Here is a 16604-nt window from a genome sequence, read left to right on the forward strand (position 1 = left end):
TCCTGAAATCCATGCAAGGCTCCGGTGTTAAAACAGCCTTCCCAATGTATCCCACCCACACTCCCTACTAGAGAATTTTCAGTCTCCTTAAGTACATCCATCTACTTGCAGGGGATTGATAATTATTTCAGTATCTACTATTGTGTTTGTTTGTTTTTTTAAATATTTTTTATTGTGTTTGTTTTTTACTTTGAGTATAATTTAACAGCTTGGTCATTTTGACCTGGAACAGTTCTTATAGCATCTCCTTTAGACAGCTGTTTAGTTGTCTGTAGTTATTAGACCTAATTATTTGATGTTATTAAAAAGATGATTGATCAGTAGTAATTGATAGTTGAGCAATTCTAGTCTGAATTTGAAGTCTTTTTTTGTTCCTTTTGATATATATATATATCTTTCAGTTGATTATAATTACATATGTTCTCCTTTAATAAAAGATTTTACAGCTGTAACTTGTGTGGATACAATGCAAGAAGAAGAAGGAGACAAAGGGGATGATGCCTCAGTCCTGACCACCAGACGTGATGAAAAATCCCATCCTTTTACCAATCCCCGATGGGCTACTAGAGTCTTTGCTGCTGAATGTGTCTGTAGGATAATTAACCAATGTGAGAATGCTAACAGTGCACATTTTGACATTGCTTTAGCACAAGAAATGAAAAAAAGAGATTCAAGAAGTAAGTGACGTAGTGATGAAAATACCAAATGATATGTGTAAAAATGCTGTCTGCTTATGGTTTTAATATTTAAAATATTAAAATATTTTTTTAAAATGAAACTAGCCAGACACAGTGGCTCATACCTGTAATCCTAACACTTTGGGAGGCTGAGGCAGGAGGATCACTTGAGCCCAGAAGTTTGAAACCATCCTGGGCAACAGTGAAACGTTGTCTCTATTAAAAAATTTTTTTTAATTAGCAGGGCATGGTGGCATGCACCTATAGTTCCAGCTACTGGGGAGGCTGAGGCAGGAATATCACTTGAGCCCAGGAGTTTGAGCTTGCAGTGAGCCGTGATCACATCACTTCATGTTTAAATACGTTTTTAATGGTTAAGCTTCTTATATTGGCATTCACTTTAATGAGCATGTGCAATGCATTAAGTTTATAGAAAATAATTGGTTCTTGGGAAATAGTATGAACATTTACTAGTTCTCAAAAATTATTTCCTGGTTTGTAACTTGGGCCAGTTTTTGCTTACAGATTATTTTAGTATCATAGATATTAACTAAAAAACATTTGAGCCTTTCTCAATGTTAAGTAAACCTGATTGTAAGACCATTTTGACCATCTCTTACTGTTTAACTGTATTATTTTTACCTATTTATGTTTGCCTTTATGGTTTGATGTCTGATTTTTTAAATTCACTTAAGCTCATATGTTCAAAGACACAATACATATTTGTCCTTTTTTTTTTTTTTTTTTAGACAGCATTTCACTCTGTCACCCAGGCTGGAGTGCAGTGGCATGATCACAGCTCACTGTAACCTCAACCTTCCAGGCTCAAGCAATCCTCCCACCCCAGCCTCCCGAGTAGCTGGGACAACAGGCATATACCACCATCCCCATCTAATTTTTTAATTTTTCTGTAGAAGTGAGATGTTATTATGTTGCCCAGGCTGTCTCAAACTTCTGGGCTTAAGTGACTCTCCCACCTCAGCCTCCCAAAGTGCTGGGATTACAGGCATTAGCCACCACACCTGTCCACAGTGCATATTTCTAAATTCCTTAGAAGTATTCTTTACCAGACAAAAGAATTACAAAGCAAAATGTTACTGTTGCCAGTCTGAGTATGAATTAGGTATCTCTGGTTTAATTATTTTTTAAGTATGCATTTATTGAGTCTCTTGTGATGAGCACTGTGCTAGATACTTTACAGTTACAAAATTTACATACTGTAGATACTTAACTGATTCCTGTGCTCTCAAAGTTGTAGTTGGCATTTACTAAGATGTGATTTCTTCTGTTAAATGATTTTCTTATATCTCTCCACAGGAGATATGTTATACCAAACAATGTGTTGTAGGAATGAAAGGAATTACAATTTATCATTTCTACAACTAGAAATGTTTTTTATACTCCCATCATTTGTATGTTTGGCAGTATATGTAAAAATAAGATATTGTCGTTCATAGAAAGAGCCGCATTAAACTTTTTTTTAAAGGAACATTATGTCTTAGCTTCAACCTGACATAAAGAAAATAAATTTCTGCTTAATTAGTCAAAGCCCAAAGTCTCCTCCATACCAACTAATGTACTTTTATCATAAAAGCTGAACAAAATTGTACTGAAGATACTATTAGGACCCTTAAAAAATGCTAATTCTGCCCTGAGTAGCTGGATATACTTACTAGCTTTGGGACAGTTTTCTTGTGTGTATTTGCAGTGTACATTAAATCCAGCTTTAAAGTCTCTATTTAACAAACAGCAAAAACAGTATATCAAGTCAGAGGTACTTAAAGGAGGAAAAATTATCACTTAATGTAAGTCTTAGTTCCAGCACATTTTTTTGATATTTTCTAATCTTTTTTTCTCTCAATATGTTTTTAATCTTATAGATGACTTTTTGGTACTGCATCTTGCTGACTTAATTCGCATGGCTTTTATGGCTGCCACAGATCACAGTGACCAGCTCCGTCTTTCTGGCCTTGAAATGCTGTTAGTTGTTATTCGGCGATTTGCGACTGTTCCAGAACCAGAGTTTCCAGGTCATGTGATTCTGGAACAGTATCAAGCCAATGTAAGCACTTTCTTTTAGAGAATTTTATTATTAAACACACAGATAAAAAGTCTATGAGGCCAGGCATGGTGGCTCACGCCTGTAATCCCAGCACTTCGGGAGGCCAAGGCAGGTAGGTAGCTTTGAGCCCAGGAGTTCAAGACCGGGCAGCATGACGAAACCCCATCTCTACCAAAAATACAAAACTAGCTGGCATGGTGGAGTGTACCGGTAGTCTCAGGCTGAGGTGGGAGAATCACTTGAGCCTGGGAGACGGAGCTTGCATGAGCCGAGATTGTGCCACTGCACTCTAGCCTAGGTGACAGATCCAGACCCTGTCTCAAAAAAAAAAGTCTGAAACTGTCTGAGGATGGGAAAGTTAAAAAAAAAAGAAGAAGAAGAAAGGGGGAAAGAGAAAGGAAGAGAGGATGGAAGGGAGCAAGGGAGGGAGGGAAGAAAGGGGGGAGGATCTGTCTATGAACTGAATTGGGATATCACCTCGTAAATGAGTAGGTATCTCTGCTAACGTATCACCAGTATATTCCATATATAGAAAGTACATGTGTTTGAAGAAGAAATCTTTCAGCTAATATTTTATAAAGCTTCAAGTAAAAGCAAAGTACATAAAACATGTCTTTTGGGCAGGGCAGTATGCCTGTAGTCCCAGCTCCTTAGAAGGCTGAGGCAGGAAGATCACTTGAGCCCAGAAGTTCAAGTCCAGTCTGGGCATCATAGGGAGACCTCCATCTCCACGGAGGGGGAAAAAAAAGGCCCTGTTAAAGAAAACAAAAACAAAAAAACAAGTGTTTTATAACTTTAAAGGTTAATTTTCCGGGTGGGGGAAGCTGAGTGCTGAGACCAAGGGCTAAAGCTGGGAGACTGAAAAAATGCAGACCACCAGGGTATTACTCATTTCTCCAGCTCTGATCTGCTGTTGTACCAGGGGTCTAATCAGGCCTGTGTCTGCCTTCTCCTTGAATAGCCCAGAGAATTCATCTAAACAGCCTTCCTACAGCAGCTCCCCACTCCAGGTGGCCAGACGGGAGTTCCAGACCAGTGTTGTCTCCCGGGACACTGACACAGCCGCCAAGTTTATTGGTGCTGGGTCAGCCACAGTTGGTGTGGCTGATTCAGGGGCTGGCATTGGAGCGGTGTTTGGCAGCTTGATTATTGTCTATGCCAGGAACCTGTCTCTCAAGCAGCAACTCCTCTTCTATGCTATTCTGGGCTTTGCCCTGTCTGAGGCCATGGGGCTCTTCTGTTTGATGATCTCCTTCATCCTGTTCGCCATGTGAGGCTCCGTGGGGGTCACCTGCCTGTCCCTGCAGCTGCAACTCCACGCCATTCCTGGTGCTGGGGTGTGCTAAGCTTTACCATTAAACACAGCATTTCTCTAAATAAATAAATAAATAAAGGTTAATTTTCATAATATATATAACCTCTTTCATTTATTTTCTAGACTTAGGAAACGATTCAGATTTCTGTGGGGTTTGTGTTGTTGTTGTTTTTGAGATAAGGTCTTACCCTGTTGCCCAGGCTGGAGTGCGGTGGCATGATTTTGGCTCACTGCAACCTGAAGTAGCTGTAACTACAGCCACACGCCACCACGCTCGGCTAATTTTTGTGTTTTTTTGTAAAGACAGGGTTTTACTATGTTGCGCAGGCTGGTCTCAAACTCTTGGGCTCAAGTGATCTGTCTGCCTCCACCTCCAACGTGCTGGGACTACAGGCATGAGCCACCAGCCCCAGCCCAAGGATTCAGGTTTCTATTACTGGTTTTGTAATCTTTTTAACTGATTATTTGACTGGTCCATTGAACAATTTAAGAAGAACAAGGAAGATAACAAAATCATTAGCTGTCTTGTAATCCTCTAGCAGCATTCATCCAAGGAGATCTCTCATTATTATTCAGAAGCAACTTCTGATGGCTAGCAGTTAGGCAGACCAGAGCAGTTTATCAGTTGATTAGTTGATTCATGACTTCGTTCAGCTAATACCAACATATGCTTAGGGACAAAGCAAAATGAAGGGATTAAAGTTATGTAGAACTATCATATTAGAGGCCGGGCACAGTGGCTCATGCCTGTAATCCCAGCACTTTGGGAGGCCGAGGTGGGCGGATCACCTGAGGTCAGGAGTTCGAGACCAGCCTGGCCAACATGGTGAAACCCCATCTCTACTAAAAATACAAAAATTAGCCAGATGTGGTGACAGATGCCTGTAATCCCAGCTACTCCGGAAGCTGAGGCAGGAGAATCACTTGAACCCAGAAGATGGAGGTTGCAGTGAGCCGAGATCATGCCATTGCACTCCAGCCTGGGGGACAAGAGTGAGACTTTGTCTCAAAAAAAGAAAAAAAAGAACTATTATATTAGAATGAAATATTATAATTCAACTTAATTAAGAGGAGTTCTATTTTTAGCCGTCTTACAATTGCAAGTGCTAGAAATACAATTAGAACTCAAGCAGTAAAGGAACATTATTATTAGGAATCTCTTAATTGTCTCTGCTTTCTTCCACAGTGGACTTATTCTCAGGTTTATTCTCTCCAAGTGATATCAAGATGGCTCTCTTAGCACCCAGGGCCTCAGAAAGATACAGTGCTTCTTTCCCAGTACTCCCAGTGAAAGTCTTGAGCCTTCATTATCCCAGCATGAGTCCCTGGAGCCAGGCAATGCTGTCAGCTCCAAAACAACAATATGGATTAAGAGTTGGGGAGAGGCCGGGCACAGTGGCTCACACCTGTAATCCCAGCACTTTGGGAGGAGGCAGTTGGATCACTTGAGGTCAGGAGTTGGAGACCAGCCTGGCCAACATAGTGAAACCCTGTCTCTACTAAAAATACAAAATTAGCTGGTTCCGGTGGCAGGCACCTGTAATCCCAGCTACTTGGGAGGCTGAGGCAGGAGAATCACTTGAACCTGGGAGGCGGAGGTTGTAGTGAGCCGAGATTGCGCCACTGCACTCCAGCCTGCCTGGGCAACAGGGCGAGACTCCGTCTCAAAAAAAAAAATAAAGGGGGAGAGAATATCGTTCCCCGAAGGTAAAATTGGGATGTTGTTATCTAAAAACAGGGGAAGATACACTGGGTAGACAAAACAACAGCTGTCCATAATACCTGTTATAAATAAATAATTTTAAAATAACATTAAAAAGAGGGAGAACTTGTGCTGTCTTACTTCTTGATGTTTGATATGTCATGTAATTTCTTGCCAGGTAGGAGCAGCGCTTAGACCAGCCTTCACTTCAGAGACACCACCTGATGTCACTGCCAAAGCATGTCAGGTAAATGGTTAAAAGATGAAGCTTAAGAAATAATCTTGGGAAGCAGTCCTCCAGTTAGTATTTTTTTACCAATGTTTTTTCTTTATGGTTGTCTTACCGTCAATCATAGCTTACACTTTTCTTCTTAAACTTACTCTTCCTTTTTGATAACTGCATGATAATCCACTATATAGATATGTTATAATTTATTTAACCAGTTCCATATTGACGGACGTTGGGTTTTTTTCTTTTGCTATTAGAATAGTGCTGTATGAGTGACCTTGTGCATAGGTCATTTCACTGGGTGTAAGCATATCTGTGAGATAAATTCCCCAAAATTGAATTGATGGATTCCCCCAAAATTGAATTGATGGATAATTGATGGATATTAGAGGTGTTTACCATTTAAATTTCCACCAGCAATGTTATACAAGTACCTGTTTTGCCACAGTCCCAGCAACATTTTGAGTCATCAAACTTTTACATTTTTGTCTATATGATACAACGAAAAGTCTATCTCAGGATAGTTTAGATTTGTATTTCAAGTGAGATTGAGCACTTTTTCATATACTTAAGAGCCATACAATATACAACTTTAAACAGTTGCTTTTCTCAGACTGCATTGTCAGACACTTAATATCCAGCCCTAGGCCAGGTACAGTGGCTCACGCCTGTAATCCCAGCACTTTGGGAGGCCAAGGCAGGTGGATCACTTGAGGTCAGGAGTTAGAGACCAGCCTGGCCAACGTGGTGAAACCCAGTCTACTAAAAATACAAAAAAATTAGCTAGGCGTGGTGGCAGGTGTCTGTTGTCCCAGCTGCTCAGGAGGCTGAGGTGGGAGGATCACTTGAACCTGGGGGAGGCAGAGGCTGCAGTGAGCTGAGATCATGCCACTGCACTCCAGCCTGGGCGATAGAGGGAGACTCCATCTCAAAAAAAAAAAAAAAAAAAAAAAAAATCTAGCCCGGGATGACCTGAGCTAATTAAAAGCAGGACTGGCATGAATAAATTAATTATAAGATAGTGGGAAAAACTAATTTTAGTCAGTTCTTTCAACTTTCTTTTATTTAATTGTACTTGGGAAATAGTTGAGTGCTTTTACTATTCAGAGAACTACATTAAATGTGTGAATCTCTAATTTATTATAACTTTACTATGTGTGTTCTTGCTGTAAGCCACTTGAAATATTTTGTGAGATGAGACAAGAACTAAACAAATACACAGAAGAGGAAAAATAAGTTTTCCTTAGAAAAAGAGAAATATCAGCTGGACACAGTGGCTCATTCCTATAATTCCAACACTTTGGGAGGCGCAGGCAAGTGGCTCACTTGAGTTCAGGAGTTTGAGACCAGCCTGGGCAACACGGGGAGATCCTTTCTCTATAAAAAATTAGCCAGGCGTGGTGGTATGTGCTTGTGGCCCTGGCTACTCAGGAGGCTGAGGTGGGAGGATCCCCCTGTGGAGGTCAAGGCTACAAGAGCTGTGATGGCACCACTGCATTCCAGCCTGGGCTACAGAGCAAGATCCTATCCCAAAAAACGAGAGAGAAATATCATGGCACCTGGAAAAACCATAGCTTGAGTAAATGTTTTGCATTGTAGAATTAATGATGTTTTGTTTTTAAGATTAAAATTACACTGTCTTCAAAACAATCAAAATTTTTGTTGGGGTTTTATTATTTCATAGCTTCATTTCTCCATATTAATACATCTAGAACTGTTCAATTTATATACTCATTAGCACTGATTTCCTTGCTTCAGCCTTAGACTTCGTTCCCTTTGGAAATGCTGCCTTTTGACTATCATTATCAGTCTCCTTCCATAGGATTTCTCGAAAGCAATAGCAATATAGTCTCAGTGATTAGATTCTTGAAATGTGAGTGAGCTCTGCTGAACTCACAAGGGAGATTTTTTTTTTTAAGAGATGGGCTTTTTTTGTTTGTTTTTTGTTTTTTAAGAGATGGGGTCTCACTCTGCCACCGAATCTAGAGGTCTAGAGTGTAGTGGCTCAATCCTAGCTCACTGTGGCCTCACACTCATGGGCTCATGCAATCCTCCTGCCTTAGCCTTCTGAGTAACTAGTACTACAGGTGCACATTACCATGCCCAGCTAATTTTTGTATTTTCTTTTAGACAGAGTTTTGCCATGTTGCCCAGGCTTGTCTCAAACTCCTGGGCTCAAGCGAGCTGCCTGCGTCACCTCCCAAAGTGCTGGGATTACAGGCATGAGCCACCACACCCAGCCAAGGGAGATACTTATAATTTTAAAATATAACTTTTAATTTCTTGAAAACTAGGTTTGCAGTGCCTGGATAGCAAGTGGAGTTGTAAGTGACCTTAATGATCTCCGAAGAGTTCATCAGTTGCTTGTTTCATCGTTAACTAAAATACAGGCTGGAAAAGAAGCTCTAAGTCACTTATATAATGAAAGTGCTTCTACCATGGAGATCTTAGCTGTGCTTAAAGCCTGGGCAGAGGTTGGTATTTCTTAATTTGTAACTGGAATTTTGGAAGTTGTTAATAAACACCTTAGGCCATAAACTGAAACTTACTGTTTAAAATGAACTACAAATAAGTTCATTTTTAAGGTTAAACAAAAAGAATTCCAACATGTGATGTATTTATATGTTAATATGTTAGTCAAGCATTTTAAAGAGTCTTCCGTAGTCTATTATCTCCTACTTTAAGCAGTGCCACTTATGAGCCAGAGAGACTTACAGTAGCCAGTGGAAATCAACATTTATTGAATCCTGAATTATTGGAAATTTGGGTCTCCTTGTATCTTCTATCAACTCTGTAGCATGTAATGCTTTCTAATGCTCTTTCATAGAATGATTTTTGAATAGTAAGTAGTCGTTATTTTATTTTCCAAGGATAAAGAAATCTTACAGTAAAATGCTTATTTACTTTCCTAATAAAGGAGAAAGCTATATTATTTTTTAATTTACTATGCAATGTTTAAGCATTTGCAAAAGTAGACCTAATAGTATTTATAATGAATCTACATATACCCATCACCCGGCTTCAGCAGTTACCAAACATGACCAATCTTGGTTCACATATAATTTTTTTGTAGACAGAGTCTTGCTCTGTTGACAAGGCTGGGGTACAATGGAGCAATCTCAGCTCACTGCAGCCTCCACCTCCCAGGTTCAAGTGATTCTCGTGTCTCAACCTCCCAAGTAGCTGGGACTACAGGTATGCATCACCACGCCCAGCTAAGTTTTGTATTTTTAGTAGAGATGGGGTTTCATCGTGTTGGCCAGGTTGGTCCTGAACTCCTGACCTCAAGTGATCCACTCTCCTCTGCCTCTTAAAGTGCTGGGATCACAAGCATGAGCCACCACGCCTGGCCCAGTTCACATACCATTTTAATGAAGGTATGTAATCTCAGATTTCATCTAAGAGATTAACCAACATGTACAAAAGGGTTTCCTCCAGTAGAGATATTTTAAACCTGAAAGTTGTAGAATCTTTATTTTTGTCATTATTTAGCACAGCCTTCATTAGGAAGTAGTTGTGCCTAGATTCAATAAACTGGGTCTGGCCAGGTGCAGTGGCTCGTGCTTGTAATCCCAACACTTTAGGAGCCCAAGGCAAGAGGATTACTTGAGGCCAGGAGTTCGAGATCAGCCTGGGCAACATACTGAGACCCCATCTCTATATAAAATTTTAAAAATAAATAAATTAGGCCGGCACGGTAGCTCACACCTGTAATCCCAGCACTTTGGGAGGCCAAGGTGGGCGGATCATCTGAGGTCAGGAGTTCGAGACCAGCCTGACCAACATGGAGAAACCCTGTCTCTACTAAAAATAAAAAAAAAATTAGCCAGGCGTGGTGGCATATGCCTGTAAATCCCATCTACTCGGAAGGCTGAGGCAGGAGAATCGCTTGAACCCGGGAGGCAGAGGTTGCAGTGAGCTGAGATCGCACCATTGCACTCCAGCTTGGGGAACAAGAGCGAAACTCCATCTCAAAGAAAAGAAAATAAATAAATAAAATAACCTCAGCACGGTGGCTCACGCCTATAATCCCAGCACTTTGGGAGGCTGAGGCGGGCAGATCACTTGAGGTCAGGAGTTCAAGACCAGCCTGGTCAGCGTGGTGAAACCCCATCTCTACTAAAAATACAAAAACCAGCCAGGCATGGTGGTGCGCACCTGTAATCCCAGCTACTTGGGAAGCTGAGGCAGGAGAATTGCTCGAACCTGGGAGGCGGAGGTTGCAGTGAGCTGAGATGGCACCACTGCACTCCAGCCTGGGTGACAGGGTGAGACTTCTTCTCAAAAAAATAAAAATAAAATAAAATAGACTGAATCTACATCTCTGTGCTTTTGCTTAAGCCTGTTACCTCCTCATATTATTTCTTCAATAAAGATAAATAATGACTGGCCAATATATATCTGGGAAGTCTGGGGCAATACCATAGAATCTATAATCAAACACATTAATGTTTGAATATTCATACTGTGTTGTGTATATAGATTTAAATGGCCTCACATAAGTTCATCAGTTTTCCACCAGATTAGTTTGCCAAAAACTTAGGTTTTTTCAGAGCTTTTTGGATTTTAGAGTTGTAGATAAAGGGATAGTGCATGTTATACACTGTGTTGCTTACTTTAACATTCTGTAATCCATATTAAATCTATTTGTATACACTTTTTATAGAGCTTTAGTGATACATTTGAATGAAAATATTTTCAGTATTTCAGTTAAGAGATGGCTACCTGTAGCCGTATGTTAAGATGGATTATTAGGCCATACCAGGCTTAGTGAGAAAGAGTGCCGTGATATAATATTATGATTGTAAATGTGAGAAGTGGCATCATATTTACCAGATATTTGTTATCCCTAATGCATCTCATTGAAGATAGTATTTTTGACTCTTTCTACCCCAGTTTTCTGTGTGTAGTTACACAGACAGGCCTTCTTGATATCACAGTGCATTTCAAGTCCAGTATGCTCAAAGGTAAGTCTGCCTCTTCAGGAAGATATAAAAATTTTATAGCACCTTTTCAGCAGATAAAAGATTTTCCTGTTTTTAAATTAACCTTTAACAGGTCTACATAATTGCTGTGCAAAGACATAAAAACCACAGACAACCTTTGAAGACTACCACCTGTTTAGAAGACGGTATCAGAAATGGATCATGTTCATCAGATGGACTGCTTGACTTAGTCTATGCAGATCTTGGCACACTAAGCAGACTCTGGCTTGCTGCACTTCAGGATTTTGCTCTTTTAACTTTGCCTTCAGAATTTGCCTCCCAACTTCCTGCTGAAGGTAAGGAGATAAAATACTTAGATAATTCCTAGAGTGACAGTAACACATTTTCTTTTCTTTTCTTTTTTTTTTTGTTTTTTTTTTTTTTTTTTTTTTGACAGGGTCTTACTTTGTTTCCCAGGCTGGAGTGCCATGGTGCCATTTTGGCTCTCTGCAACCTCTGCCTCCTGGGCTCAGGCGATCCTCCCACCTCAGCCTCCCAAGTAGCAAGGACTACAGGCACACACCACCACGCCCAGCTAATTTTTGTATCTTTTGTAGAGATGGGGTTTTGCCTTGTTGCCAGGCTGTTCTCAAACTTCTGTAATCCCAGCAGTTCGGGAAGCTGAGGCAGGCAGATCACTTGAGGTCCTGAGTTCGAGACCAGCATGGCCAACATGGTGAAACCCCATCTCTACTAAAAACACAAAAGTTAGCCAAGTGTTGTGGTGAGTGCCTGTAATCCCTGCAACTCGGGAGGCTGAGGCAGGAGGATTGCTTGAACCCGGGAGGCTGAAGTTGCAGTGAGCTGAGATCGTGCCACTGCACTCCAGCCTAGGTGACAAGAGTGAGACTCTGTCTCAAAAAAAAAAAAAAAAAGGATACACCCACCAGCAACTTGTTTTCATTTCTCCACACTGTATTATCATACTTAATAATTTTTGCCAATCTGATGGCTATGAAATATTTCATTGTTTTATTTTCTTATTTCCTTGATTAAGAATCTTTAAGTTGTTTCTTCCATAAATAATGTAGTCATAATCTTTGCCCATCTGCTATTTGGTATTTATTTTGTTGTAAGATACAATGAATCTTTCTGAGTTTCTCTTCAAAAGATTTAGCCTTTAACTTCCTTACCCTTTGTTCTCAAACTCAACTTTCTTGTTTCTCCTTGCCTCTACTTACTGTAAACAGCCTACCCTCTCCCTGTCAGTTTTAATTGATAACTCACATCTGTTCCTTTGGTTACCTGTACCCATTGTCCTCCCGAAACTGCAGGTCCCACATGCTCCACCACTGGACCTCACGTCCCCCTCCCTTCCATATTTAGAAAAATATATACAAGTAGCCATTCAGGTCAGCTCAGATTGTGCAGTCCACAGCCCATGGGGGAAGAACACAGAGATACAGATCACATTAGGATATAAAAACCCCCTTGTCTCCTTTGTTCGGTGCGCACTTGTGATCTTGATTGATGCGAGTGACACCCTTTTGCAAAAGTAAATTGGCTTGCTGAGGAAATTAAAATTATATCTGAGTGCTGTTTCTTTTGCAGCATCAGAAATTCATTTATAACAATTGTTTTCTTCCTAATTGTTTAATCTTTCATATATATATATATATATATACACACACACAACACTATTCGTTTGTGGTTGCATGTCTTGTAAGTATTTTCTCTCAGTCTGTAACTTGTCCTTTTCTTTTACCTTTTTTATAAGCTGGGTGTGATGTAGTACACCTATAGTCCCAGCTACTCAGAAGGCTGATGTGGGAAGATCTTATGAGCCCAGGAGTTGGAGGCTGCAGGCAGCTATGATCGTGCCACTGTACTCCAGCCTGGGTGACAGAGCAAGTCCCTCTCTAAAAAAAAAAAAAAATTAAAAGAATGTAATCAGTCAGTCATTTATGGTTTGTGTTTTTGTATGTTACCGCATACATTTTTAAACTTAAGATCATAAAGACATACAAGCTTTACAGTTTTGCCTTTTACATTTTGAACTTTGGTAAAACTGGAATTTATTTTGTGTGTGTGGAATAGGGATAGGGTTCTTATTTTTAGTCAGTTACTAGTACTGCATTTTATGGGTTGGTTACTTTGTAGCCACTCTTAATCTTCTTCATGTTATTCCAAAATGTCTTAGCTATCATTGTATTTTTACTTTTTTGATATGAATTTTAGGATGAGCCTGTAAAGTTCTACTAGTTTTGTGTGTGTGTATTTGGTTGGTTGGTTGGTTGGTTGGTTGGTTGGTTGGTTGGTTGGTTGGTTGGTTTTTAGAGACAGGGTGTTGCTGGGTTGCCCAGGCTGGAGTACAATGACTGTTCACAGGAGCAATCATAGTGCACTACAGCTGGGCTCAAGTGATCCTGCCACCTCACCCTCCTAAGCATCTGGGACTATGGTGTACACTATGGTGGCCAGCCTAGTTCTATTAGAATTTTCATTGGAATTATACACAAAAAGATATATGGAGTGTTTGTTGTACTTTTCAGTAGCATAAAAATGGAAACAAAATGAAAATAAACTGATTTATTTACACAACAGAAAAATGAATGACAGACATATAGCAACTGTAAGTAAATCTTAAAAACATGTTAAGTGGAAAAAAAATTATTTATTTATTTATTTATTTATTTATTTGAGGTGGAGTCTTGCTCTGTGGCCCAGTCTGGAGGGCAGTGACTTGATCTCGGCTCACTGCAACCTCCACCTCCTGGGTTCAAGCAATTCTCCTGCCTCAGCCTCCCAAGTAGCTAGGACTACAGGCGTGCACTACCACGCCCAGCTAATTTTTGTATTTTTGGTAGAGACAGGGTTTCTCCATGTTAGCCAGGCTGGTCTCGAGTTCCTGACCTCAAGTGATCTGCCTGCCTCAGGCTCCCACAGTGCTGGGATTACAGGCATGAGCCACTGTGCCTGGCCAAAAAAAATAAAGGATGCATGTAAGCCAGGCACAGTGGTGCATGCTGGTAGTCTCAGCTACTCAGGAGGCTGAGGTGGGAGGGTCACTTGAGCTCAGGAGTTCAGGGCGAACCTGGACAACATAGTGAAACCCCATCTACACAAAGAAAAAAAAAGAATACATACAGTATGATGCCTTTTAAGTAAACGTTTAAACACAAAAAAAAATAGCGTATGTTATTAATGAATACATACATTATTGTGAAAGTATAAGACCATATCTAGGAGTCATTCTTACTGGCTTTAGGAAAGTAGTCATGGAAGGAGGGGCAAGAATTAGTGGTATTAACAGTTTTAGGTTTTTTAAGCAAAAACATGGCCAGGCGCGGTGGCTCACACCTGTAATCCCAGCACTTTGGGAGGCTGAAGTGGGCAGATTGCCTGAGCCCAGGAGTTCAAGACCAACCTGGGCAACATGGTGAAACCCCATCTCTACTAAAATACAAAAAATTAGCTGGGCGTGGTGGTGCACACCTGTGGTCCCAGCTACTCAGGAGGCTGAGGCGGGAGAATCGCTTGAACCCAGAAGTCAGAGGTTGGCAGTGAGCCGACATCACGCCACTGCAGTGAGACTGTCTGAAAAAAAAAAGAAAAAAATTAAGAGAGATTTAAGAAAATCAGGGAAAATGTTAATGTTCTTCTTGGAAGTCGGTAAATGGGTATTGGTATTTATTTTAATCACACATATACACATATTTTGTTTTAAAATGTTTACGATTAAATTATAAAAAGTTACTAATTAGGCTGAAAACTTTTTATGAAGTTAAAAGTAGATCAGCCCTATGACCTATCAGTTGTACTCCCAGTAAAAATAAGAACATTGATAACAAAATACTGATAACACAGCAGCATGAATGAATCTCTAAAAATGTTGTTAGGTTATTTTGTTAACAAAATATTAGTCACAAATAAGTACATATGTATATGTGATTCTATTTATATGAAGTTCAAGAATAGGCAGAACTAATCTGTGCTGATAAAAAACTAGAAAGTAGTTGCCTTAGGGTATAGGGAACTGACTGAAAAAGGGTACAAGGGAACTTTCGGAGTGATGGAAATGGTCTATATCTTGTAACAGAAAAGAGAGAAAATATATTGGAAGTTAATCTCTTCTTTTATTTTTCCTGAAACTGCTTTAGGTGGTGCTTTCTACACAGCAGAGACTAGTGAAAATGCAAAATTGCATTATTACAACTCCTGGGCACTTATCCTCCATGCTACAGCATTGTGGCTTACAAGCACGGGTTTTGTTGTTGCTGACCCAGATGAAGGAGCATCTAATCTCTCCAGGCCTGTAACACCAACTTCCATGTGTCAGGGTTCATCATCTGGGGCTACCATAAAGTCCCCTGAGGATGTCTACACTGATAGATTCCATCTTATTTTAGGTCAGTTAAACCACTTTTACAAGTTTACAACCCTAGGGGTTTTTTTGTTGTTGTTTTTTGTTTTTTTTTGAGATGGAGTTTCGCTCTTTCGCCCAGGCTGGAGTACAGTGGCACGATTTCAACTCAAGCTCACAATTGTTGTCAATTGAAAATAAAAATATAAATAAATTACTTAAGCTCTCTGCTCATTTATGTCAGAATTAGTGTCAATAATAGTGCCTACTTTGTCAACTATTACGAGAATTTAATAAAAAGATGTATGTCAAAGCACAGTGATACTTGGTAATCACCCAGTAAATTTTAGCCAAAGTAAAGTTATGAAACTCCATATGTTTTCTGGTGCAATTTTATTGTAATTTTTGCGGCTTTGAACTGTTTCATAGCAACTAAGCAACTAGTGCACAAGCCTAGTTTAGATTTTTTTTTTTTTTTTTTTTTTTTGAGACAGAGTTTTGCTCTTGTTGCCCAGGCTGGAGTGCAATGGAGCGATCTCAGCTCACCACAACCTCTGCCTCCTGGGTTCAAACGATTCACCTGCCTCAGCCTCCTGAGTAGCCAGGATTACAGGCATGCGCCACCATGCCCAGCTAATTTTGTATTTTTAGTCGAGACGGGGTTTCTCCATGTTGGTCAGGCTGGTCTCAAACTCCTGACCTCAGATGATCCACCCACCTTGGCCTCCCAAAGTGCTGGGATTACAGGCGTGAGCCACCATGCCCGGCATAGATTATTTTTTTTGTACATGTAGATAGAAACAGACTATTAAGTGACTTGTCATTTAATTGTTTAGTCTTAAATTCATTGTGATTTATTTGTATTACCTTTTTACTGTTTGTTTATATATCTTACCAAAATATAAGATTAATTACTTAATTTCATAAACTAATAATTTGAAAGAAGCCTCCTCCTCTTTTTTTGCTTTCCACAGGAGTCAGCGTGGAATTTCTGTGTTCCTTACGTTCAGATGCAACCATGGAAAGCATAACTGCTTGTTTACATGCATTGCAAGCACTTCTAGATGTACCTTGGCCCAGATCAAAAATTGGCAGTGATCAGGTGATTTATCTGGGGTTTTTTTTGTAAGGCTTCTGTAGTCTTTAAGGAAGAGAAACATGTTCAGGTTTCTATAGTTAACAGAAAGTAAACACACAGAAATTTTTTTTCTAAACCATACAGCCTCACAGCTAGGCCTTGGAACCAGAATGCCATAAGCATATGTGTTGACCCAAAAACAATCATGCCTCTTACTCTGCCACTTTTCTGTCTCTGCTTCTTTCTGCAATGA

The 16604-nt window shown here is 40.0% G+C and overlaps 2 protein-coding genes across 17 annotated transcripts in view; both read left to right on the plus strand.

Moving 5' to 3' along the window:
- HEATR5A (HEAT repeat containing 5A) overlaps positions 1-16604 on the plus strand; it is a 128970-nt gene that overhangs the window by 96145 nt on the left and 16221 nt on the right. For all 16 annotated transcript variants that reach the window (XM_063697706.1, XM_019010155.4, XM_063697710.1 and 13 more), the window contains 7 exons: positions 438-677; positions 2558-2739; positions 5935-6003; positions 8280-8459; positions 11044-11266; positions 15071-15319; positions 16248-16375. In XM_063697706.1, coding sequence (XP_063553776.1) covers positions 438-677; positions 2558-2739; positions 5935-6003; positions 8280-8459; positions 11044-11266; positions 15071-15319; positions 16248-16375 — 1271 coding nt within the window. The remainder of the gene's footprint in view (positions 1-437; positions 678-2557; positions 2740-5934; positions 6004-8279; positions 8460-11043; positions 11267-15070; positions 15320-16247; positions 16376-16604) is intronic.
- LOC101144921 (ATP synthase F(0) complex subunit C1, mitochondrial-like) lies at positions 3158-4149 on the plus strand. Its single transcript, XM_055361335.2, has one exon. It carries the CDS (start codon positions 3606-3608, stop codon positions 4011-4013), a length of 408 nt encoding a protein of 135 aa, XP_055217310.2. The 5' UTR covers positions 3158-3605; the 3' UTR covers positions 4014-4149.

This window comes from Gorilla gorilla, chromosome 15 (genome assembly GCF_029281585.2).
Source record: "Gorilla gorilla gorilla isolate KB3781 chromosome 15, NHGRI_mGorGor1-v2.1_pri, whole genome shotgun sequence".
Lineage (NCBI taxonomy): Eukaryota > Metazoa > Chordata > Mammalia > Primates > Hominidae > Gorilla > Gorilla gorilla.